The 25,763-nt window shown below is 42.8% G+C and overlaps 1 protein-coding gene across 3 annotated transcripts in view; it reads left to right on the top strand.

Annotated features, from left to right (window-relative positions):
• LOC125022942 (ankyrin repeat and fibronectin type-III domain-containing protein 1) overlaps positions 1–25,763 on the top strand; it is a 133,582-nt gene that overhangs the window by 31,220 nt on the left and 76,599 nt on the right. For all 3 annotated transcript variants that reach the window (XM_047609946.1, XM_047609945.1, XM_047609944.1), the window contains 2 exons: positions 466–647; positions 6,316–6,557. In XM_047609946.1, the coding sequence (XP_047465902.1) occupies positions 466–647; positions 6,316–6,557 (424 nt within the window). The remainder of the gene's footprint in view (positions 1–465; positions 648–6,315; positions 6,558–25,763) is intronic.

Genomic DNA, 25,763 nt, shown 5'->3' with positions numbered 1-25,763 from the left:
ACGTCTTCCACTTCTACCGTGCTGACTGATATGAAAAGCTGGCTGCATTTTATTGGATTTGATTTCATCAAGCTCAGAGCTTTGCAGTCACTGGAGCCGTTCTAATATACATGACCAGAGATTTGTACTGTTCTATTATCTTGGAACAGAAGGTACCGAGAAAAATCTCCTGTGATTTTGGATATTGATTGCTGTTCCTTTGGAGAGTGTGTGGTGTTCACTTCTTTTAGCTGAATCTGCTGTTCTACTGTTGCTAATGACCTTCAGCTTGATTGTGCTGAGCTCGAAGAACTTTCACCATCAATCCATGAAGATGCTCTTGTTGCTCGTTAAGAACAAGCCGTATATTTGTATCTCAACTAAGTGTGTGTCTGTGTGTATGTGCAGGTACTCGTTCTCACTCAGATATCTACTGTATATATATGCATTGCTCCATGTAATTGACTGTTTATGTTCTCCGATCAGGTCACTGGAAAGGAAGCTGCAGAGACCTCTACTGGCCAAGTCTCGTACTCTCCCCAGCATCCCCCAGTCTCCGACGGTCTCCAGGGTCCACCACTCTGATCTCATTGGTGGGAGTCCTCCACGCAGAAAGACCCCTCCCTCCACCAGCAGCCACTCAAAGGCCTGCACCCTTCCACCCGCAGGTATAGACAAAACAGAAGCTACAACTTCACAGCCACAGCATTTCTATCGCTATTGTTTTATTCTCATCTTTGCCATTCTCATCTGAGGGAATTTCTTCAGATTTGGCACAAATGTACGGTTGGTCTCAAGGATGAACTGATTAGAATCTGGTGATTAAAGGTCATTTAGATACATTTAAGGACTTTAATTATTACATAAATGCCACACAGGATTAATAGGATAAAGAATAATGAAGTATTCGAGTGATATTTTGCATCCAAATAAGTATGTCATATTATATGAGTCTGGGCTGACCTACAGTAGTACTAAACTGCAACTTGATGTTTTGGCTGATGCTTTCATTGTAGTTCTAGTTTAAGTAGCCAGTGGTTGGGGAAACAATACCAGGCTATCTAGCGTATTTGAAAAGCAAGAGAAACAGACGAGCGCAGGAGACAGGAATCTTTTCTGTGTAAAGTTGGGAAGCCTCAAGTCTGGAGGAAGCTAATCTGGACATCTTCCAATTGCGGGAGAGTATTGGGTTGTAGACTGTTCGTGATTTGAGTTTCATGTGCGCATGTAAGAAACCAAGCTCACAACCTGATATTTAGAACTAAAGAATCTACTTGGACAAGTGGAGAAATGTATTCAAGAAAACTACGACAAGTCTAGTTACCTTTGTTTTAGCTTTACAGACACATCTGGGTATTAGGTATTAGTCTTTGTTTATTTAGTCCACTAATTCAACTCTTGGAAAGCTTGCTCAAAAATTTCCTCCGAGCTCCTTATATGTCAGAATTAGAACTTGATGATGGAAAAACATAAAGGACACTAGAGCTTAAACTAAGGTATTCTTAGATGTGTCAAACATAACCCATTTGTTTTTCCTTTCGAACTTCCACACCTGCTGTGCCTCTTTGATATCTGCTTCACCTGACTGTCTCAGCTGTCTCACCGGCGCCGTGTACGAGAACGATATACCCTCTCTCGCTTTCCTCTCTCACACTCTTCCTTTTAAATCCAACACCATGAACCTTCACCTGAGAGGGAGAATTATTACAGACAATCCTCAAGCTGTAGCTAACATAGATAGCTTTCTAAGGCTTATATTTATAGAAACCAAAAAAGAGCGCCAGACCAAAACAGAAGACAGGAGGAAAGTATTTTAATTCAAGCGATCTTCCAATGTATTTATTAAAATATCAGTTTGATTATCCCTGGAACCAGGGATTTAAAACTAAGCGCACAAAAACCTCTGCTTGCGTCAAAACTGACCTATATTCAGTATCTTCTAATGCATTCATAATTTCTCAGTGGATACTTAACATAAGTTGATTCAGCGCTGATACTTTTGCAAAGTGGGTCATTTGTAAAGTAATCTTTCCTCCGAGCCTGAATAAGCCAACAGCCATCGGATTAGAGCTCATTGCTACAGACTGACAGTATGAGCCTGAGGGTAGACATCCTTACACCACATTCACATGTAGCGACAGACATACACAGTCAACAGTGCTCTGCCACTACTGATTTATTCTTCTCAACTTTACAACTTGAGGTCGCCCTTCGCCTCCTATCGGATGAGATCTGGTGTTAAGTTACGAATGCTATGTGATGTTTAAAACAATGAAATGTTGCAGATCATCACCTCTGTGTAGTAGAGGGAAAACTTATAAAGAGACACAGTCAGCATTTTGTGTTCAAGCACATCCAGAACACGACTTGAACAAGTATCACACTAATATAAGTCCATTTTATTTTGAGTTGTGGTGAGACAGATATACAGGGGTAGGATGCTGACAGCAAGGGCAAATTTGTGGCGTTTCTTTCTTGATTTATTTCTCTCTTTGGCTGCAGCCTCGCTATCTTTGCTGACTCCTGATTGCTGCCAGTGCTGGTAGAAAGTTTAATCAAAGCTGATTGTGCTGTTGTTTTGATAATATATGTTCACAGAAGAACTTCAGGTTCAAGGAAACTGTAAATCACATCATGTCATCTAGCAATAAACCTACCAGACAAACCCTCACCCTAACCTTAACCATTTAAGAGAACGTTTTGCATTTAACTCAGGTTTTCTTAAAGCTTATGTGCCAATTTCTTTTGAAGGAATTTGCCTTTTGATTTGATTCAATTAATATAAAGCACTTGAGCATTTTCCTGAATAATATTTAATGTCAAAACAGCGTTCTGTGATTAATATTAATGAATGGTGCCTTACAATTGGATGCCTCGACTAACCAGTCAACCTGCACTTTAGCAAAATAAAATGTACTGTGTGTTTTGGTAAGATTTACGTTCTTATTGTATTAACATTTCTGATTGCAGTGAATATTTTCCAGTGCTGTTTTCATTTCTGCCTGGATCAGACTACAGGAGTTGGGGAATGATTCATCTCCAGATTCAGGAATCTTTCTCAGTCTTTCTTGCTTGTTCTGACTATGTGCCGAGGTCCGGCCTAGGTTGTCTGGTAATGCAATCCAAGTCTGGACATCAGTGCAATAACCCATCAGAAATTAAACAAGTCTACATGCATCCAGACCAGCAGACGGTTGTGTTAAGCAATGATTGACGTCCTCACTAGCCCATTAGCTAGTATGTGTCTGTTGTGAGTTAAAATCTAATCTTCAGTTATTACTGAAAATCAGACACTCTGTTTTATCCGTCTTTCCCCCAACCACTGTTTTTGCTTTTCATTTAAAACCTTGCAGTGTTTGCACGCTTGAGATTAGAGAGAATCTTAGCTGATTTAAAATCAGGTAAAATCTGGTGCGGAGGCATAACATAGAAAAATGAATCTCATCCTTCTGTCTAACCCTCTTTACATCACTCTGTCCATTTCTGTGTCTTGTTTGGACCATGAGAATGTTACTTTATTAATAAGCCCACTTTGTAGAGTAGCATTGACTTTAACCTTAGCCCTCACTGCTCTAATCCAATAATCTCTTCCTGTTACTGCACCTAATGATCCTGGACTAAACCGCATTGTCTATGACAGGTTGATTTAGCCCAAATGGTTCCATTTTATGTCCTTTACATCTTGACTAACAATCTGAGTCTCATGTTGTGTCTGTCTCTCTGCCTGTTTTCCCTTGCAAATATCAAATTGAGAGAGAGAGACCAGTCTCACGTGCTTCCTTGTTGCCTAGCAACCACTGTCATTGACCGAGATGCTGCCTCTCTTTCTCTCCCCGTCTCTCTCGTGGGGTGACAATAATTTAAAAAAAAAAAAAAAAAAAGTTGGTTAATAACCCAGCTAGACTTCATACGGGGATTTAGGCTACATCCCCTATTAGGGCCGGGCACGCTTCAGAGCTCACGTCGGGAGTTATTCTGTTGCGGTATTATTTGGCTCAGCACTGGAAGTCAGATGCATTTTGGCTTCTGCTCAGACAGTGGAACTGATACTGTAATATTTCACTCTCTAAAGATCATTCATGAGCTCGCTCAAAAGCAGTGCCAATAGACCAGCTGTTGACTTATTTTAATAATGAGCATTTTTTTTATGAGAAGACAAGTTAGGGTGAACACTGAAACCTTACTTCAGCTAGCGAGATTTTGAATTTATTGCTTTAGGACAGTGGTTCCCAACCTGGGGTCCGTGCCCAGAGATCAGAGGGGGTCAGCCAAAACCTGTCTGATCTGAGCTCACCATCAGTTTTCACCTGTTTGACCAGTCAGTTTTTAACCAGTATTGCATGCGTACAATATGCAGGGCTTAAAGTGTCCCGGCACTGTGCCGGATCTCGGGCGTGTGGTGTTTGATCGCAATTAAAGAAAAGATCAACATTTAGAAAAAAAAATGTTGATGCAGGATATTGTCAGTTTCAAGCAGTCAATTGAGTTGGTCTATCAATGGATTGACAGTATTGACCTTTCCCTCCAGACTAACATCACACAGGAGTAGGGTGGGGGTGGGTCTTGGAAAGCTTGGTTAAGATCCAGCTGCAGCTGATGCTGCATTCAAGACAACTTGGGAAAAAATGAGCTCTGAGTTATCAAACTCAGAAATTACTACTTCGAAATAAAAAAAAAAAGATGTCTACCCTGTTGCGTGTATTTTATTGTTCAGCAAGTGGTGACAATATACCAAACTCATTTTTTCTCCTCCGTGTTAACCTGTAATGTGAACGCTATGATATCCGAAGTCTGAAATTTTGAGTTAGAATACAGGATTTCTGAGTTTTAGTGAAGACATCATGTAAGCTGGCTTGTTTCATCAAATTCACTTGCGGGAAAGATGGAGAGTAAATTTATGAAGCTAGAAGAATGTGTCCTAACTGCAAACAAAGGACTTAAAAATAGTAAAAATAATGATAATAACTAATATCAAATGTTAGGATGTACAATTTAGAGTTAGAATATGATCTACTGTTGTTTTTGAATAAATTGAAACTGAATAAAATGGTTAAATTGGTAATTTAATAAAAATTGGAATAAAAATGAATTAGCTCCTTGTGGGCTCTAAGGGAAAAAGGTTGGGAACCACTACTCTAGGATACCTTTGTTATCTGTCTGCAAAATAATCATGTCCCTGATTTCAAACAGTCTCAAATTGATTTACTAATGTTTTAATTAAAGTACTAACTTGCAACAAGATGTGAGTCTTAATGTTTTGATACGTTATTCTGCTCTTTCATTTGCAGTGATGATCTATTTTTCAAAATTGATATAGACAGCTGTCAGATTAAACTTTAAATTAAATTAAATTAAATGTAAGATATGAAATCAGTCAGTATGTACCATGATACCTTAAATGCAAACCATTCCTTCTGCACACAAGATATTTGTCCCTCCTACATTCATAGCCTCCTCCAGCCGGTCTTCCCAGGGAACAGTTACAACAAGACATTTGCAGCTTGTTCACAATCTCGCGTTGCACTTACAGTGATGGTTTCTTTATAAAATGCCTCTTGGTTTTACATTACACTGCGCTTAATGTGATGTCAGCAGTCGATATTTTATTTATGAGCGGCGGGGCGAACAACCAAAATGCTCATTTTCCATCTGTTGCATAAGCCCCGTAATGATAATACCGTATTCAAATTATGCGGCTGCGCTTCAGTGTTTTACTGCCTAATAAAGTAGGGACGGAGCCTGTAACTTTTTTTAACGTCTTGATGGACAGAGTTGATGTAGCTCACCCAGCGTACATCAATAAGTAACTGAAAAGCCAGTGAGTGTTTTATGAGTGCTGTTAGTCGGGCGTTTGACGCTGACAAGACGTCTGACGAGCGTCGAACGCGGGGCGATGGAAGTCGGCTGTTATTAGCGCCGCTGAGCTACGTTCTGACAGCGCACATCCATCTCTGTTGTGTGACTGGGAAAGCTCAGCCTTCATGTCAGAGCTGGAGAACACCACCACCGCTGCTGCACATCTGCTCCTTCCTCCTCATATTTAGATGAGCTGTCACTTCTGTCCAGCGTACGAAATCACAATGAAGCTGTTAAGGAGGCCGCGTGAGAATGGTGTTGTGGTTGTGAAGTATTGTACCTTAAAAGGAAGTGTACTCACAGTGTGAAAATATTTCATGGGAGCAATCACCGTGTGACAGACTGGGATGTATGGAGTGAGTTTCCAGTAATTGTGCTGTCCAATCTGTCTTGTTCTCACAGATCCCTTTTCTTTTTTTCCTCCTCTCTTCTTCTCCTCCTTCTGGCCCCTGATGTCATAATTATATTGTCCTCTCGTAGGGGAACTGTGGCGTCTGGAGGATGACATGGAGGGCGATGACGAGACCGAGCACAGTGGCAGCACCACGGCGGCGCGCCCTCGCTCCCAGTCGCCCTTCTCCCACTTCCGGGCGCGAGCCGCCTACCTCCGCAAGAGCGTGTCGGCAGACGACCACCTGGACATGGGCTCCGACTACAGCTCGGGGACCGCGGTCGAGGACAAGCCAGCTCGGAGCAATAAGGGAAAGCTGAAGAGGAAGTTTGTAAGTTCCATCCCTTAACATTTATGTGAAAAGAAAAATGTTTGAGTTTGTTTCCCCCCCAACTATACAGCTAAATTGAGAATCATCACTCGGTTCAAGCCCTTTGCTCTTTTACACGCGCAAATCCAAAGGAGCGAATTCATTCTGACGCTTTCGCACAAACATCATCGCAGGAACGTGTGCATAGATGCTCATTAGAACACGACATCACCCTTGGCTTTCAAATAGATGGACATGTTGGGTGGATCGAAGGTTTTCCCTCAGAGGCTGTTACTGTACATATGGCCATTTAGTCGAGCATGACATGAAGTTTTCCCTGCTCGCTGTGAATGTTGCATCATGGAAACATTCACAGCAGCTCTCAAATGAGGACAGCTTGCCTTACTTGTTCTTGGTACTTGCAGTTTTTGAAGGAACTCGGCTGGTAGGTTGTTCCAAACATCATGGGGAACTAACCACAGATCCTCTGTGGATGCAGGCTTCCTAAAATCCTTCTGTGTCTTCAAGCTACTTCATTACTCTTTTTCTGATTTCCTGGTTGTAGACATCTAAGCAACGTGAAACAAACACAATGGCACATTTTAGTGTCTCTTTCTGAACATTTTATTGGTTTCTAAAAAAAAAAAAAATGAATAAAATAAAAATAGAAAGTAATCATTTCAAAGGGAAGTGGATGGTTAAAACTGAGGGAAATTCAGCCAGGGACAGGGCGATAACAGTGACACCTCGCACCATCTCTGCTCCAGGAGCAGGGGAACATCTACTGAACCCTGACCAGCCTTCACACAACCTTTATTTTAGATGGAATAATGAAATTTGGTGAAAATTAAGTGAAATTGATTTTATTTATTGCTTGGTACCTGAGATAAAGCAAAGATTTCCACACACTTGAATTTGTGCAATGGTTCCTCTTTAATATGGAGCTTTTAGTCATAAGACCTTCACCAGAGCATTCATGATACAATGAGCAGGCAGGTTAAGAAACAGTCAGTCCCAATCTAGTCACTGACAGAATGTCACCTGTGCACACAGTGCACACTGGAAGAAACCACACCTACTGGGTAGTGTAGTTTATATAGACATACAGTACAAGATTATTCATTTTTCCTTCTTACATATATTTATATAATTATGTGTGTGCCTTGTATATCTAGTTTGTAAAATCTTTACACAATCCAGCAGCCTCTGAATCTGATACAGCAGATTCAGAGGCTGTTACTGTACATATGGCCATTTAGTCGAGCATGACATGAAGTTTTCCTGCTCGCTGTGAATGTTGCATCATGGAAACATTCACAGCAGCTCTCAAATGAGGACAGCTTGCCTTACACTCTCTGTCCTCCTTTCATTATTTCCTCTTTAATTCGGTTGTACACTTTGCCTTTATCTGCTCGACTTGCATCACTGTGGCTTTTATGTAACATTTTCACATTGACACTTGTCCACCTGTGGGGATGTGCACAAATGGATGTTCAACAAAACAAAGATGATTATTTGCATGCAACAAAAAAAATGAAACCTTTAAAGAGATAATTAATAGTAATGAAGAGGAGGTTTCAGCCACATATCTGAATTCAGTCCACGTATAAACCAATTTGCTTGTTTCCCATCGCTTTGTACCTGACAGTTGTTTGCTAGTGGACGTTAAAGGTTGCCTAAGTAAGCGCCTTGTAGTTCCCACCCCAAATGTTTCAGAATAGAAATACTGCTTGTTTACGGGTGGAGCTAGCTCTTCTTTTCATCAACGATACCATCAACAATGCCCTGCCCCTCAAAGTTGACATAAACTAAACCACTCACGTCACCAATAGTAACTAGCTGCCCTCCTCTTCTCTAAGATTGTCTTAAGAATATTACACAAGGTGCAAAACTGACAGTATGCTTCAGAATGTCTGTTTCAGTCTTTGAATTTTCTATTGAACATTTTGTGTGGCATATACACCAATCAGGCATAACATTATGACCACTGACAGGAAAGGTATGTAACGCTGTCACAATACAGTGTTCTTCTGGGAAATGTTTGGACCTGGCATTTATGTCAGTATTACTTGTAGAACCCCCCAAGAACAGACCAGACACCCCCGCCCCATAGCAAAGACACTCCTTGATGGCAGCAGCCATCCCCTGCTTCATTGTATATAATATGTATATTATATTAGCTTGTACCTCCAAAACTGTTGACAAGTTTACAGCTTCAAAATGTGTTGGACCATGGCCTCTTTCTTCATAAGTTGTGAAGTATATTTGGAGAAGTATAATTGTCTTGCAGTCTGATCAAAGCTTTTCTTTATTTCAGTGGGTTTTGTGTTTGTTTGCTTGTATGCATGGGCAGCAGCAGGCTTGGTGAATGTGCATTAAAGATTGAAGACCTGTATATTGTCTCTTGGTCACTGGATCAGGTAATTGGAGACCTCATTACCAGACCTAGCTTTGTAATTGATTCTCCAGTGTCACAAGCGCAACAGGACACTGGTGTAGGTAGGGGATAGCATGGTGGGAAACTTTAAGGTGTGTGCTTTTTGCAAAGTACTGGATGTAGATGGCAGCTGTCTAAAATATGGCTGGAAAGAAGATATTGCAGTTACGATTGCTAAGTGCAGAGGCAGAATTACTTTTAAGTAGCTCTTTTTTTTTTTTTTTTTTTTTTGTAAAGCTGACTCCTCAGTCTGTCTGGGCTTCAAACAGGATTCACATGTCAGGAATTGAAAGGGCTTTTTGTTAATCTCATTTTCCATCTCATCTTTGAGCCCATGAACTCGACCTTGCTGTCGGGAGCAGCACTTGTGGCTACGATCCTAGACCAGAGTCAGGCCGTCGTTGAACTCGGAGGGAAGAAGTGTAGAAACCAATTTTCATCACTCTTCGCAATTAAGCATTTTGACTCGCAATGGGAACAGCACTGGACTTGATGACCTGCCGTGCGTGTTTTGGGGTAAGGTGTCACACATCGTTGTCCTGTAAAATCATACGGTATATATGCAAAATCCTTCATAAGGCGTCGTTCCTGCTGTAAAAAGTAAAATGTGGCATGGTGTTTAATGCACTGCTCCATAGGAACTGCAATTCAGCCAGATGGTAAAAAACCGACAGAAATAAAGGCATATTAAAAGACCACCGGGCAGATAGGTTATATAAGAGTGCAGTGTTGAGGTTTGAACACCTTCCATCCCCTTAACAACGCCCTAGTTCATCTCCACTTATGAGGAAGAGTCTTCTTTGTTAAAAGCTGGGAGAAAGTCAAAGGAATGTATTTTTTTTTTTTTTTTTGCTGCAGGATGAATTTGATGCCTTTGAGGCAATTCATTTATGTTTTCGTCTCTCTGTCAGTCAGCCCTTTCCCTCATTCTTTTCTTTCCTCCGTGCAAAACAGCTGAGCGGCAGCGCTGCTCGTTTGTCACGGATGCGAGGAGAACGCGTTTAGCGCGGCGCATTGTTGCTCAACACTCTTCAAAGCTCCGCTTGCTTCATGGAAATTACAGTGACAAAAACAACCGCAGCTTAGCCTGCTGGCTCACTCGAACAATACACTGATCGGGCACAAGAGTATGACGGATAAAATGACGAAAACATTATGAGTGAATAACACTGACCATCGTGGACACGCTCAGGAGGCCCATGTCCATTCTCCGATTAGTCACAACTCTTTTGGAGGCACAAGGGAGACTATGACAACATTATGAAGGTGGTCATGATGTTATGTTTTATTGTGTTGTGTTTAACTGTGTAGGTTGACAGTGACATAGCAGAACAGAACATATTGAAATCCGCTCAAGGAATGAATGCTGATGTCTGTTGGAAATAATCTACTGTATGGCCAGTTTTTGAGTTTAAATGTCAAAATGTCGTGCAGACAACTTATCCTGTGTGAGTGACAAATTGCAATCACGGTAAAGAAAGGCCAAGGCTGAGTGGTAAAATGTAAGCCTGCCTTTGTAAGGCTTCCAGGCTGTGCATTAGGGTAAAAGTTAACTATCTACTATAACATTCATCTCGTCTCTAGCGGTTTTCCCTCTGCACTTTTCTCGCAGGGCTGAATGTGTTCTGCATTGAAGGTCACATCTTTCCAGTTTGGCAGTAGATGACACAGTGCAGTTTTAGTTTTATAGCTCAAGTTATAGTATGATCCGCTGTATTTGCAACAGAAGAAGCTGCCCTTTTACCTTAATCTTCTGCTTGCCAGTACTTGTGTTGTACTTTTGGGCTCATTGGTACCCAGAGTTAATCTGTCAATAGTTGCGTTTCAATTACGGTTTTTCACAAAATAAAAGCGATATTTCTGACATTTTGATAAAATACAATTGTGCTTTGTACATGTTTCCATTGAAAGGTGTTTTGTGAATGAGCTGTGACTTCATAAAGTCTCTATAGCTATATATATATATATATATAGCTATAATTGAGTAGATTTTTGAAATGTAGACGTTTCCATTACCATTTTTTTTATAGCGATATTTAGGTTCTGTGCATTTGTAGGGGTAATGGAAACACAACAAATAAAGATAGTATGTTATCGTGGGTGTGTACTTGACTGTGTGCATTTATGTGTCTGTCTGTAACATCAGTTGTGTTGGGTTGACATCTAGGGATTTGGTCTGAAGTCACCTTCATGCCTCTGGAAGCATCTTGACATGATGACAAATTATAGACTCCATTTTAAAAATAGCTTAGACTGTAGCCAGTGATGCATCTGGACTTTTCTAAGGCTGATACCGATGGAATTCGACATTTAAAGCTTATTCTTTTCCGACATTATTTTCTTAATGCACAGGTGCACTTGCAGATGCAGTGTACATATATGTGGGTGTCTGTGTGGGTTTTATTTATGTATAAATGTGTCTGATGTGCAAATGCACTCGAAGCTTAATAGCGGCAAGCTGAGCAGCTGAGTGACCGCATAATCAAAGCACAGGCCGTATCATATCTGCTGATTGGACGGATGTAACTGCATAATGCTTTGTTTGTGCTTATTCGAAGCACTGTTGCCTGACACATCCTCTGATGACTCACGGAGTTTGTCTAATAAATGAAACAAGGGGAGTCAATTTGCTCGTAAAAACGGAGAATGCAAATAGTTGTTTGTCAGTTTCTCGATTCACTGGAAATCCACAGGAAACATTACAAGATAAATTTCAAACAGATCATGTACATGGATAAGCAGGACTCCTCGTGCAGTACTGGCAGGAGATTCATTGGCCCCTAGATTGTCCAAAAAGACAAATTCTATTCAAGATGTTGCTTTGGTCTGAAGGCTCAGGGTTGTCTGGGTTGGTTTGAGAAACTTGTCTCTGTCCCCTGTGGCTAAGCTCTGTCTGTGTTACAAATAATTTACACTGTCAGGGAACATGCTCACACATAATCATTCATAAACACTTTACGCACATGAAAAACAGCCAGATAACGTGTTGTAAAAATACAGATATTGGTACGGCCACAGCTAGACTTTAATCAAGACCTTAGAAGTGGTTCACTAGAGATCTGTCTCAGCACCAGATGGGTTTGTAAATCAGACCATTTGCATCTCTAAGAGAACTTTACTTGTCTTGGGAATTACACAGTGAAAGGGAAGCATCTTTACAGTTTGAAATGCACTCTTTCCTTGACAGCAGTTCACATGTTTATTTCCCATCTGTTTCCACCAGTTTGGCTCTGCAGACAAAACCTCTTAGGGCACAATGTTCTGTTTTTCAGTGAATCACGGAGCTTTCTAGTGTTTTCATTTCTAAGTCGCCATCTGAAGTATCCTCAGATGGCATGTAAACATCATGGATGTCAAAGCAGATCACGCTAGATGTTTGTCTTAAATGTAACATATTGTAATAACACCTAAATGAACAAATAGAGTAAAACAATAGAGCTAGATGTGTGATACATTCATTGGTTGTTGTCTGATTCAGTACCAAGATAAAACCTTGAGTTAATAAAATGTACACATTTTAGGTCAATTCTGTTATGGAAAGAAAGTTAAAGCTGTATTAGGTGATTTTTATCCACAAGAGGGAGTAGAAGCTTAAAAATAGTTTCTTGAACTCAACAGCATATAAGTCATACCACGTGCTGTCAGTGCATATTCCGTGCTTTTGATAGGATTGCCTGCCCCCGTCCTTTACCCTGAGCGTCTCAAGATTCAAACTTAACATACCAGTAGCTAATTCACGTTTCATGATGAATACCTGGCTAGTGTGTGATTTAACACTTTACCACTTAGGTAGAAGCTGAAGATAAAAGATTTGGGGCCGCATCGATGCGAATGGACCGAAAAAGAGAAAATATCCAGTGACCAGCAGTTGTGTAGATGAGACTGCCTTGTTGATGTGAGAGGTCAGAGGAGAATGGGCAGACTGGTTGGAGATGATAGAAAGGCAACAGTAACTCAAATAACCACTGGTTAAAACCAAGGAATGTAGAATACCATCTCTGAACTCACAACACGTCCAACCTTGAAGAAGATGGGCTACAGCGGCAGAAGACCACACCAGGTGCCACTCCTGTCAGCTAAGAACAGGAAACTGAGACTACACTTCACACAGGCTCAACAACATTGGACAATAGAAGATTGGAGAAACGTTGCCTGGTCTGACGAGTCTTGATTTCAGCTGTGTCATTTGGATGACAGGGTCAGAATTTGGTGTGGTGTAAACAACATGAAAGCTTGGATCCATCCTTGCCTTACTAGCAAGATGTACATAATAAAGTGGCCTGTGAGTGTATATGTCATCAGATTGGCACAGTGGTGTGGTGGTTAGCACTGATGCTTCCCAGCGAGTCTGACTCAGGCTTATCTAGGTGGAGTTTACATGTTGAGTGGGTTTTCCCTGGGTAGTCCGGCTCTTGTGTTTTTGTTGTATGGGTATTGATTATGATATTTCTGGATTGCATTGTTTCCTGCATGGAACCTACCAGAATTTCCAAACCAAAATTGACACTGAGTGTTTGATGTTTTAAGAGTTAAAGCCAAGACAGAATGCTCAAGCATATGTTCTTCAATGTTTTTTGCCGCCACCTAAACAGTGTTGGAAATGTTGGGTGGCTGTGTTTTAGTTGGCTCTATAGTCAATCAGAGAACTCGTCACATTCCATGGCTAATATCCATAGATGTATTTTGTCACTGAAAGACTCAATGGCAAGAAAATCAAATAACTAATGGTAAAAGTAACAGTGGTGAAGGATTCAAATCTGAATTCTACTTTACTTAGTATTTCCTATATTTCTCCTTTTAAACAGCACTAAGATAAAATAAAAATAGACTGCTTTTTCTGTGCGGGAACTTTGGGAATCAAGATTACTGGGAAGGCACATCTTGATGTGCTGTATAACAGTCCTGACAAAAGAATCACAATGGATGTGTCATTCACAGGGTGATATTGCTGGTAGGATCTGACTTATAGGCATAGGAATGATGATGGCCAATTTGAAGCAGATGGACACTGCTGACTGGTTAAACAATATGTTAAAGACCACTGCAAGACATGTTTTAACATCGCCACAGTTCTTTATCTCACAGGTTGAGTTCAATCAAAATGAGGCACACTGCAGCAGAAAAATCCTTTTCATGACCTATTACTGATTCTAGTTGTTATCTCAGGGAGAGAGGAAGACAAATTACTGATCACAATCACATGGCAATGCAACAATTTATTGAAATAAAATCAAGAGACAATAACAATGAAATTAAACCAAACCAAAAAAAAAAAAAAAAAAAAAAAACGATGGAGGTGATGGAGCCAGAGCAGATTTCAACTTTCACAACACCATAAAATGAATAACAAATCAAACTAAATAACACAAAATGAAAATGAAATAAGTAATGAAAACAAAAAGGTAAATGTAAATGAACTTGAAGTAAAATGATAAACAATGAAAACGAAATAAAACTGAATAAAACCAAAATGAAACTAAACTAAAGAAAATGAACATGAACAAAAATGCCATGCACGGAAATGATGCAAAATGTGCCACAGAAAATGAACCGCATGCATGAACTGTGAAATAAAAACAAAAACCAATGAAACTAAAATAAAACAAAGAAAATAAAGATGGAACCAGAACACTTGCTGGAGCTTCATCTGCAGTGGTTTCAGGTGCAGGTGGAGGGGGTGGAGCCACAGCAGACTCAGGCTCTGGGCTGGATGTAGTCTGCTGTGGAGATCCAGTGTGGGTTTGGTAAGACTGCAGGGATGGAAGGAGATCCATCAGTAGAGGGTACAGGAGCTGATGGAGCTGCAGCCACAGAAGACTCTTGTTCCTCCACTGCATCCAGGGTAGTATACAACGCCACTGGTGATTCAGCAGTGGTGGCAAGAAAATCTGGAGGAAACAACAAACAGACCTCTTTGACTGCAACATCAACAATGGTGTTCAGCAACTCTGCAGCCAACCGGTTGAGACTCTTCTTCCAGATATCTTCAGGGTAATCCTGTCTAACTTTCTCCTGGATAGACTGGACCATGTTGTCTAGTATGGCGCGGGAGAAGGTGAACTGCATGAAGATGGAGGACAGAGCAGCGTAGACCCTGTCCTCTGCTTTTGTGACTCGCAACAGCCATTTTACACAGCTTCTTGGAGGGCATGTCAACACAAGTGTTTGGAGGATGGTCCCAGAAGCCCTGCAGGACTTTGGGAACCACCTCCGCCACCACCTCCCATGGTTCAGGCTGTTTGGAGCTGGGAGAGTTAAACTGCTGCTCTGTCAGCCTCCTGGCAAACTCCTTGGCCTGGCTGATGATCATGGGATGTCTGTGGGTTACAGTTATTTAGAGTTAATATTAAAAAATTTCAGAGAATGACACAAACCAGACAACTTAAGTGAAAAGAAGTGATGGCAGATGTAACTTACTGAAAGTTGGGAGGCATGGGCTCTGAAGAGTGGAGGAGCCTTCTGGCTTCAAACTCCACATCTCTGTTCTTCATGCTGTTGCTCACGTCCCACACCTGAAACAAGAAAAGAGGTGATGAGCAGATTGAACATATTTACTGGAGAAAATGAAGTGAATCAAGTATCGGTTGAATTCAAGCTAGTGTGCAGTGTGTGTCCTTACCAGCTGGGCAAGAGGTTTGGCGTAGGTCTTATGGAGGCCATCCATTTCCAATTCCCACATCCTTCAAACACAAAGAAAGTAAGAGTTTAATCTTTACACTCATCATGAGCAGAGTACAAGTCAGATGTGGTGTGTAGTGTATATTGTAGTGTATATTTCTATACGTGTTTCTCAGGTACGCACTGGATTCTCAGAGTCTTCTTGGTCTCCTCCATCAGCAGCTCAATCATATCTTCAACAGATATGTTAGGTGGGAGCTGTTTGTTCTGCTATAGCCTCAAAAGTTCAGCAATAAGTGCAATCTAAATAAAAAAAGAGATCGATTAGGTTAATGCTGTATCTTGTATGTATTATATAGAGAGATGGGTATAGTAGCCTTGAAGCTGTAGATCTTACGTAACACTTGCAGGAGCTGAGATGCCAGCAGGTCTGAAGAGGCCTCTCATAGACGATGGTGTCAAAGAACACCTGGGGAAAAAAGGCCAATTTGTTCATTAGAACAGTTTTCACCTCTTTTTTTGTCTTAACTACATCTGGAAATGTTTAGAATCAGACTTAAGAAATTGAAACTGATGGGACTGTAGATGCCTCTACTTCCTTCAGTGAATGCCATGACTAAGACGCTGCTGTGTCTGAATACCGGACTGACTAAACCAACGATGAATGTCTTACAGCGAGTCAGATGACACGTGTAAAAGCACTCAGGAAATCCTCGATACGCAAGTAAACCATAAACATTCTAGACCCACATTCTAGAACACCTGTAGATGACCTTTGACACAATTACACAGCTGGAATAAGACATGGTGCTATGAGCCCAATGACTAGTGATTACATGACGTAAACATGTGTTTGAGTGGAGGAACAAAAGAGAAAGTGAAACATTTTGATAATATGTATTAATATGATAATAATATATAATGATAAAGATAAAATATAATGATAATAATAATCCCCTGCGTTCTAAATTTGAGTTCTCTGTCTTCACCATAAGATTATAACTTCAACTTTCTTTATTTACAAGGTAACTGTTTGGTCACAGTCGCTTAGTTTCACACATAAAAACTGAGAACCACTATTAGAGACAATAATAGGTGAAGATAGTTAAAAAATAAAAATAATAAAATTATAAAAAATAAAATAAAATATAAGTAAAAATCTAGTTACATAAAATAGTATAAAATAAACATGTACATAATCTGCATATGAACAAATGCACAAGAAAGGGAGACAGACAATCCAGTATTTTAGCTGTTGACATGCACACAAAGAAACACATCGGATGATTCCCAGGGCCGTCGCAAGCGGACTGGTCAACTAGAAAATTGCCAAGAGCTGGAAGAGGCCCCCTGAGATGGCTGATATTGGTCCATATCGATGACAATGATGGAACCCCTGTAGACGCTGCAACGACAGCACACTGGGAATCCCCCCCAGTGGCGCCCCCTCTAGGGACTGCTTGCTAGTGGCATGAGGGGGCCTCCGGGGGACTGCTGACATTCGGTCTGTAATCACCGACAACTTCAAACCCCCTTAGACACTGCAACAACGACACGTTGGGACTGAACTCTTCATGGTCAGTGATATGTTTTGTGAAGTCATGTGACCTTTGACCATCAGATTCCGTCTCTTCAACCTAGAGTCCAAATGGACTTTATGTCACCCTATGACGTCACGCTCACAAAAACCGGATGGACGTCAGGTTGCCAAGTGACAATCACAGTCTGTTTTGTTTAGTTTTTTTTTAATTATAGGTGTTCCCAAGAACAATACAACAATACAGCGTCGGTACACCGCATGTACAGCACACAAACAAGTAGTTTAGTATGAAAACAAGTTTCCCTCAGGCAGCCATTTTCTTCTATCCACTATCTTGTGGGTACATTGTGGGGTAGATGTGTGTGCGCTTTGAAATGAGAGTGTCATTTGAACCACTGAGTTGAATGTGACTTTGGCCTGGGTAAATGTGTGATTTTTTTCTTGGTGCTAGTCCAATTAGTCCAATTACAGCCTTGTCTTGTAATGATAACATAGTTATTTTCTACTGTGTAGTCTATGGAGAGTTGTGCGCTTGTGTTGGTTCTTTTGGATAAAGCAGTGAGAGATAGTGGAGGAGCTCCGTGTGTGCGGCCACTCAATTCCCCTTTAACAGTCGTCAAAATGTGAAGTGGTCTCTCACAGTGACACCTGCTAATACCAGCAGCTGGGAGGTCTCGTTGAGTATTATCATGAAAATGTCTCTTTTTTTTTTTTTTTTTGGAACAGGATACAGCTCTTACACATTAACAAGTACACACTTGGACAAATGGCCCGAAAGGCTGGCGGTGACAGATGCTGAACCGCAGCAGTTGGAGAGCTCCGCTGTTCCCTCTAGCTGTCTGTCTTCCAGTGGCCTCGATCGAACTGGGACAGGAGAGAGCAGCCTCAAGGCCTTTGCAGTATTAGCGCAGTAATTACTGGGGTAATTAGTCTGATGATGTGGCCCGTGCGGAGTCAGGGGAAGGAATGAGGAACTCTTCCAATTTGTTTTCCTCACTTATTTATTAATATCTTCATTTATGACTGTGTTTTTTTTTAATTCTACTTTCACTATTTTGCATCTGCTAGACTGTTACTTGGCTTGTTCTTTCATTCTCCAAGATAAAAGGAAATTGAAATATAGCTACTTTGACACAGAACAGTTCTATGGTCTAATCAATCCTAAATGAACTCAACCCTCCAAGTTTTTTTTTTTTAATGTTTTAATGTTAATTATTGATTAGCATTATTTACCATATACCCATAATTATTTGAGCTTCTGTGTCACATGTAAATTGTTGCCATGTGTACACTTCTATTAAAACAGGCACCCTGTCTGCCAAACTCTAGTCGTAGTCGATCAGCCGCTGCGAGGAGGGTGTTATCAAGATAGCAGAGGACAGATTTTACGTTTCTGTAAAGATTATTTGAAAGGCTTTTTCTCGTTAGGCCCTGATCGGGTTGATGCTGTCCTGCGAAATGTGCCATTTCCCACGCAAACATTGAACGATGAGTAAAAAGAAAAGAAATGTGATAAGATTGCTCTGACATTTACAAGACACGCACATCAATGGGTTCAGATGGCCGTGCGGTCCTGAGAAGAGGAGGAGGTCTAATTTGTCAGAACATCTGATGTAGACGCCTTAATCATAATGACGATTTTATGTATATTCTGAATCACTTTCCATCAGGAGTAGACTGACTCATGAGACTTGAACATACAGTATATGCTTCATTTAAATAACCTTTCTTTTTAATTCCGATCTGATAATATTCTCCACAGTTTGCTTTTGTCTGCCTCTGCCATCGCTGATCATTCATTTTTTAACCACTTGGTGGCAGCATCACGCCACACATCAGAGGCCCTCGCCTGGCGCTCTCCTGCCCGCTCCGTTTCAATGCCGCCTTCTCTGAGCGACTGAACTGTTACCTGGGTGGTGCTTGAGGTTTCTCTCTGGTGACTCATTCATCCTGAGATGACTAACACACAGACACCGCAGTGGACAGTCATAACTGCCATCGGAGCCAAGGTTTGGCTGCGGACAGCCTACTAACGTTCATTATCTATGGAGACTTTTATTGGAATGCACAGCGGCGGGCAAAAAAAAAAAAAAAAAAAATGCAGAGCGAAGCCAGGCCCTTGGCTACTTTGTCGAAATAAAACAGTGGTGTTTTTGTTTGCTCAGCATTCCTGTGCTGAACGCCGGTTTGACAATCACGACGCAGAAGGCCCGTACAGTAGTGGAGCGTCCGTCCGGTTTGTGCGCTTTTGCCTCCCTCGGCCTATATCTTTTTTTTTTTTGTCACTTATAAAGCAGGTGTAAGATGGATGAATGCTGCTGTAAAAAGGATCCATGCGGACAAGGCGACCGCACCGAAATGGGATTTTGTAGCGTCTCTTAATGTGTAAAACATCATTTCTCATTAAGTGCATCAGATGTGGTTTGGGCGCAGCTTTCACGGCTGGTTACGCGTGAATATCGATACACACAACGCGCATTATCTCACATAGCTGTCTTCGGCCGTGCCCTCCCGCTCTAGCGGTGCAGTTTTTTTTTTTCCCCCCGGCTATTCCTTTCCATCGTGTTTCTGAAAGGCTTCGGTGGAGTTGGGCCAAAGACGAACACCACAATCTGCTTGTTTTAAAACAGAAGGGGGAAAAAAATACGGCTCATTTGAATGCGCTTGTTCGGTGGGACCTCTCTTTGACACACGTGCACGCACACATGCTCAGCTAAAAAAGAGCGAGAATGGCATGGGAATGTTTTCTGCAGCCACTTCGGTTGCTGATGGTAACCGGTGAAATGGCGTTCATTAACCATGTAGGTTCAGAATCGCTCTTCCCCTGATCTTTCTCTCCCTCCGTCTCACTCTCCGTATGTAGCTCTCCATCACCCTCCTTCTCCTTTCACATCCTTTCTTCTTTTCTCTGGAGTTCGCTTTTTTTATTGACATGGGAGCTCTTGGATTACCGCGCTAATAATGATGTATAATAATCTCTCTTTTCTTTCTCTGTTCTCCGCCATTTGTCTTTTCCCCCCACTTAAACTCTTGACATTGACTGTTTCTGCTAAAGATTTGGGCTTCTTAACCACAGGGCACATTGGGGGCAGCAGAATTACACACGGTACTTATTAGCTTTGAGTTTTCTTGTTGTCTTTTTAGCCTGGCTCCAGCGCTTTACAGGCTGTGCAGACTTCAGGAGAAAGAGGGACTTAAACCTACATGCGTGTACTTGAACACCCGGGACGTGCCCAGTCTTTTCTTGATCCTCATCAAATAGCGTTGCACTTTCACCAACTACAGGGCATTTCCTGCAGTTTTTTTTTTTTTTTTTTTTTTTTTTTTTGACTGCTTGCAGCACCTTGATATTCGAAGACAAACTTGATGGTGTCCAACTCCGCCTGAGGCTGTAGCTCTGACACAGGTTAAACCCAACTGACTCCCCAGTTGACGTTGACTGATGGTGACTTGGATGCAGGGTCTGAGGCGCTCTCCCTCACCTCACCCAGTTCCTGGGGCACGGCCACTCTCTCATTTAACGTGGTGGCTGAAGTAGATTTTCCCTTCAAAACATCCCGACTTTCTATAAAATGAAGGAAATATTTTCCTTTTTCTGTAAAATTCAAATGGCGCTATTTTGCGCTTCCCCCAAATTCGGCTTGACATTCTGGTTGTGGATTATTCTAGCTTTCCAGTTTATTGTTTCAACGGCACCTTTCCCATCCTCAGCGAGAGGAGAAACGGCGTCGCCGGTGTGTGCTCTAGCGAGCTATATGGAACACGCTGCCCCTTCAGCAGCTGTTCGTCTGTTATGGTGATGGGGCTCTTGGCAAGCCCTTTTCCAAACAGAGGCCCACACACTGCTGGCTATGGGAAGGCATTTCACATGCCTGTGAGCTTGCAGACTTAGACCCCCTGGAGCCATCCGAGCACACTCCGCCCGGCTTTGGAGGCTCTGTTCAGTAAAGCATCAGCGGAGGATACCTGTTTGAAGTTGTCCCGACCCCGTCCAGCCTCCGTCCCGCCCTTTGATCCGTTGTTACTCTTTGAATATTTGTAGATCATTCTCAAATCTCAGTCAATGCTCAGTTTATAGGCTGTGGACCTTAAGGACAGATTTTGCTCTGCTACTTTTTTTGGTCTCTGACAGTCAGGCGAGGCGGCGTAAACCTGGACGGGGAGGACACGAGGCCGGCCCGCGTCCAAGCTACTTATAGACGTTCCCGTCCCTGTGCGTTTACAATGCGCGGATGATTTACTGTACCCTATGTTGCATGTTGTTCTCCTGGCTCCAGTAACCAATGCGTTTGTGCAGCCGCACACTGAAATGATCACAGAGGATTTCGGGATGCCTCGAGTCTAAAGGGCTCACTGGAGAATGTTGTCTGTTTTCAGAGAAATCATGTTACAGCATGTAACCTTGATGCGCTTGCATTATCTGACCCTTTCACCATCTTCACATGAGATCATTTCCTCACATTGGTTCTAGTTTGAAGTCATTTTTAATAACCAGCTATTTTTCTCTGTGTTCTCTCCCATTGTGTCTGTCTTCCTGCTTTCCTTACAGCGCTTATTTGCACTGTACTCATGTTTTTTTCAAAGTAATGCCGCACGAAACCAACTTCTCCCTCATCCCGACTCACGTTTTCGCGTCCCATTGCAGACAAACTCATCAAACTCAGTCATTCCCTTCACCTGTGCCTTTCCCCGCCCCGGTCCCTCCGCCATCTGCCCTTCCATTCTTCTCTCCTTTCCAGCTCCGTTTCCATGGCCTCCTCTTTCTCTTTCTCCACGCTCCCCTCCCTCCTCCGCTGACCTGCCTTAGCTTGGTCCACTGGAGTTTCACCTACAGGATCCAACCAGCTGTCAAACAGATCCCTGCCTGTTGAGGTTAACCTGAAGTGGGCCTGATCCAGGGCCAGGACCCAGGTTTTGGAGTGGTTCTCAGGGTCTAGGGCCCTCCGGCACAAAAAAAGCAGGGCCAAGAGCATTTCTTTGAGAGCACCAAATCTCCTGTCTCCTCTTCTCCCTTTCCCCAGGCCTCCCTTCCTCCATTCCCTTCCTCCTCCTAACCTCCTTCCCTCCCCTCTACCCTGTCCAGACTCTGTGTCTGCGCTGACACCGCCTTTAATAAGGGGGGAGTGGGGTGCACTGTTTATTTGTGTGGTGCGAGGTTAAAAACTTCCCCCTTAATTGACATTCCGGTAACACTTTCCAATAATGGGGCGAGCAATTTCCTTGAAATTGATGTGTGTCCACCGCAAGGAAAAACACCGCTTCTAGCTTTCACTCACCCATGGATGACCTACACTTGCGCTGCGTCTTTGTCTGCGTGTGTGCGTGCGCGCGCCCGCTTGTGTCAGCGTGAGAAATTGTATGAATGGCCCGTGGCTGGCGACGGCGGCGTGTTCGTGTTTATAAGGCGGCGAGCGCACGTCGCTCTCATCTCCCTCGCGCTAATATGTGTTTGTCGGGGCGTTCGATTAATATGAACGAGCTCACGATTTGTCTCGTGTCGCGTTCGCGCCGGAACATGTAAATCTGCGCGCGTGTGTGCGGCTTTTTTAGCCTATTTATCGCCTGTGTGCCCTTTTATTTCTGTACCCGGCGAAGGCAGATATAATTCAGATATTTTTATTTATCCCGCACACCAATGGGTGACCAGTGAGTGACAGTCGAAATGCGCAGAGAAATCCACAGTAGAAAGCCTATTTTGCCCTCTGCTCCGTCAATGTCTGCCTGTGAGAAAGTATGCAAACACAAACATTTCCCTCGGCTGCGTACAGCATCCCTGACCTAAATGGTGACCGCTGGATGGGACTTGTGGTGTAATGACAGTTGGTGTTAAATATGTGTGTGTGTGTGTGTTGTTGGGGGGGGGAGAACGAGAGGTGGGGGGGAGACAGTGTGTAAACGGCATTATGTGTCAATAAGTAGATGGGTAAGCGTGATAAATGCGTAAGAATGGATGTGTGCGTGTCTGTGTGTGGCTGCAGGCAGACGCTGGCTGGTTCCTGGCCTTGTCATTCTGTCTCCCACACACTCTCTGATGTGGTTTGAGGCTGTGGCTTTCACTGCGGAGGGGGATAGCCACCGCACACACTCACACTGTTCTCACATGTCTGTGGAAACACACATTGCGCACTGGTATGCAGTCACATTCTCAGAAATGCAGACACACATACTGAACAAACGCACTCACACACACACACACACACACACACACGCATACAGCTCAACCCTTGAACGAACGTAACAACACGGCGGCGGCCTGCCAAAGTGTCTGAGTGGACGCCGGAGCGCACGCATAGATTAACACACACACAGCGCTAGACGCCATCCGTGGTGCTGGTGGGCTCCCACAATAAGCGGTTAGTTAAATAATATCAAAGACAGATGTTGGCTCCGGTCCCATCATACTTTGTGTGTGTGTGTGTGTTTTTATCGTGTGTCTGTGATTGAGAAAAAGAAGGGGAGCCTGATACGCAGAGCCTTGGGAACACATGTTTCCTTGGAAATTATTACGTGTCCGTAGATTCGCATCGTTCGCTCGTCGCACTGCAAATGTGTGGAAAGTATAGATAGCTGAAACTTTAGTTGTTTTGAACAGCATTTGAAATATTCCTGAAAAAGGTTGTGTATTACTTTGATCATGTCCATCAGTTTGTGAGCATACATTATTTTTATTAATTTTTTTAGTGATAATGTGTCATCATAGTACTTTGTCATTCTGGAGTTATCTATATGATAATTAAATTATTTTGAACAGGGTCAGGGTTATGGATGAATAATACGGCAAATTTAAATGAGGAAGTGGGAAATAAGCACTAGATCTCAACAAAATAGAGCAAAGAGTCTTATAAAACAATACAAATTCACTTCTGCTTCAGCGAATCAACTATAATCCAGCATTTTAAATATTTTTTTTGTGTTATATTAGACGTCTAACAGCTATCGAGTGGCATGTGCACAGAACACAGGCTCTTTTATCGCCGCCGTTAATTTTCTTGTCATGCATCTTAAGAGCAGAGCTCATCTAGCGAAGTGACGGGGCCATCTGACGCGCTCATGTGCAGACGCACACACATTTATCCGCGCACACATATTCTGGACAAACCACAGTCTCTTGTGTACTTGTATCCACAAACCAGAGGAGTTCTCCCTCTCTTAAACACACTCTCACCCTCTCTCACTCACACACACACGCACACACACACTCTGACAGTGAACCTCTGCAGAATCTCTGCGTGACTGACCCCTTCTGGTCACACAGCGAACTGGACATGTGGCGTGACACACATGCATTTGCACTGATCTCGGTCCCCCACACGAGTGAAATATGGTGTGTGTCATGAAAAGAGACAGGGCGGGAGGGGGGAGGGACGGAGTGGAAAAAGGACCGGGCTTGTTTGAATTGACGGCCTGTCATACAAACGAACAGTATAGTTTATTTGCAGAACAGTAAATAAGAACTGTTCATGTCATCGTTTTTGTAAACATCGTCTTTAGCGTCCTTGTTTTCCGGCGTCAACAACATGAGTCCGTGGACCCAACCTGCCTTGTGTCAACAGCGGAGACATAATGGATATACTGTATGTGTTGGAGTATGCACTGTATATGTTTATAAATTGATACAAGGCTGCTGGGGTCTATGGATTCGTGCTGCCGATGACCCTGCCACCAGTTCTGGTGAGCCACTGAAGCCTCACATTTCTCCCCTTGGCTAACGAGAGCGAACCCGATGCGGTCGTCTGCTGTTTGTGACCCATCCGCCTCCAGATTCGATGCGTTATTCTGAGATTGCTTTTCAGCCCCTCTGTAGTTGCAAAGAGTGGCTATCTTAGTTGCTGCGAGATGGCCCTTGAGGTTCGCCCGTAGGTTTCCTGGAGAGGGTTTTGAAGCTCAGTGTGGTGGCTCCGGCTGTCGCCATCTTGACATTGGCCGTCTCCACCTAACGCCCGGCTTATTCAAAAAAACGGTCGAAGAGGTGGAGCGCGAGTGGAACTGAGGCAGTTGTTTGACGTCTAGGCAAACAGCTAGCAACCTGTGTGGGCACCCACCTGTCACTCAATGGTACAACCCCCTTAATATGCGTAATTGGAAAATTAAACATTTATTTTAATTTTTTTGTACCGGGCTGTAAACATGTTTATTTCTGCTGTAAAGCCTGGCTTTTTGACATGGGAGTGTCTGGGGGACGGAGCCAGTCTAAGCCAGTCCCTTCTAAGAACTTTTGGCACTTCCACGTTGGCTTCATTTTTCAGCGCCTTCAGCTCGAATCAGTATTCTCCTCTAACCTCTCTCATCAACAGGTCTTTTTCTGTCCTCGGAGCTGCTGCTGCTCCTCGCTCAAATGACGACCAAGGTTGGTGAGATCAGACAGCTTACCCCTTTCTGATGCTTCGTGTCGACGTGAAGTGAAGCTTCGGACCTGCGTGGATTTATGCCCCGCGCTGCTGCACACGTCACGTCTCATTATTATCTCGTCATCCAGATGCCCGAAACAAAATCTAACTTGTTGACAGGAGGACAAACCTTGTCATCGCCGCATTCTTCCGCTCACCATTCCCATGTATGGTGATCCCCGAGTATCAATAATGGCCGCTGCCACTCCCCGAGTTGTTTGTGTCTCTCAGAGGGCTCTTGAGGG

The sequence above is a fragment of the Mugil cephalus genome, chromosome 16 (genome assembly GCF_022458985.1).
Source record: "Mugil cephalus isolate CIBA_MC_2020 chromosome 16, CIBA_Mcephalus_1.1, whole genome shotgun sequence".
Lineage (NCBI taxonomy): Eukaryota > Metazoa > Chordata > Actinopteri > Mugiliformes > Mugilidae > Mugil > Mugil cephalus.
The sequence above is the reverse complement of the archived record's forward strand: the minus strand, read 5'-3'. Positions and strand labels throughout refer to the sequence as shown.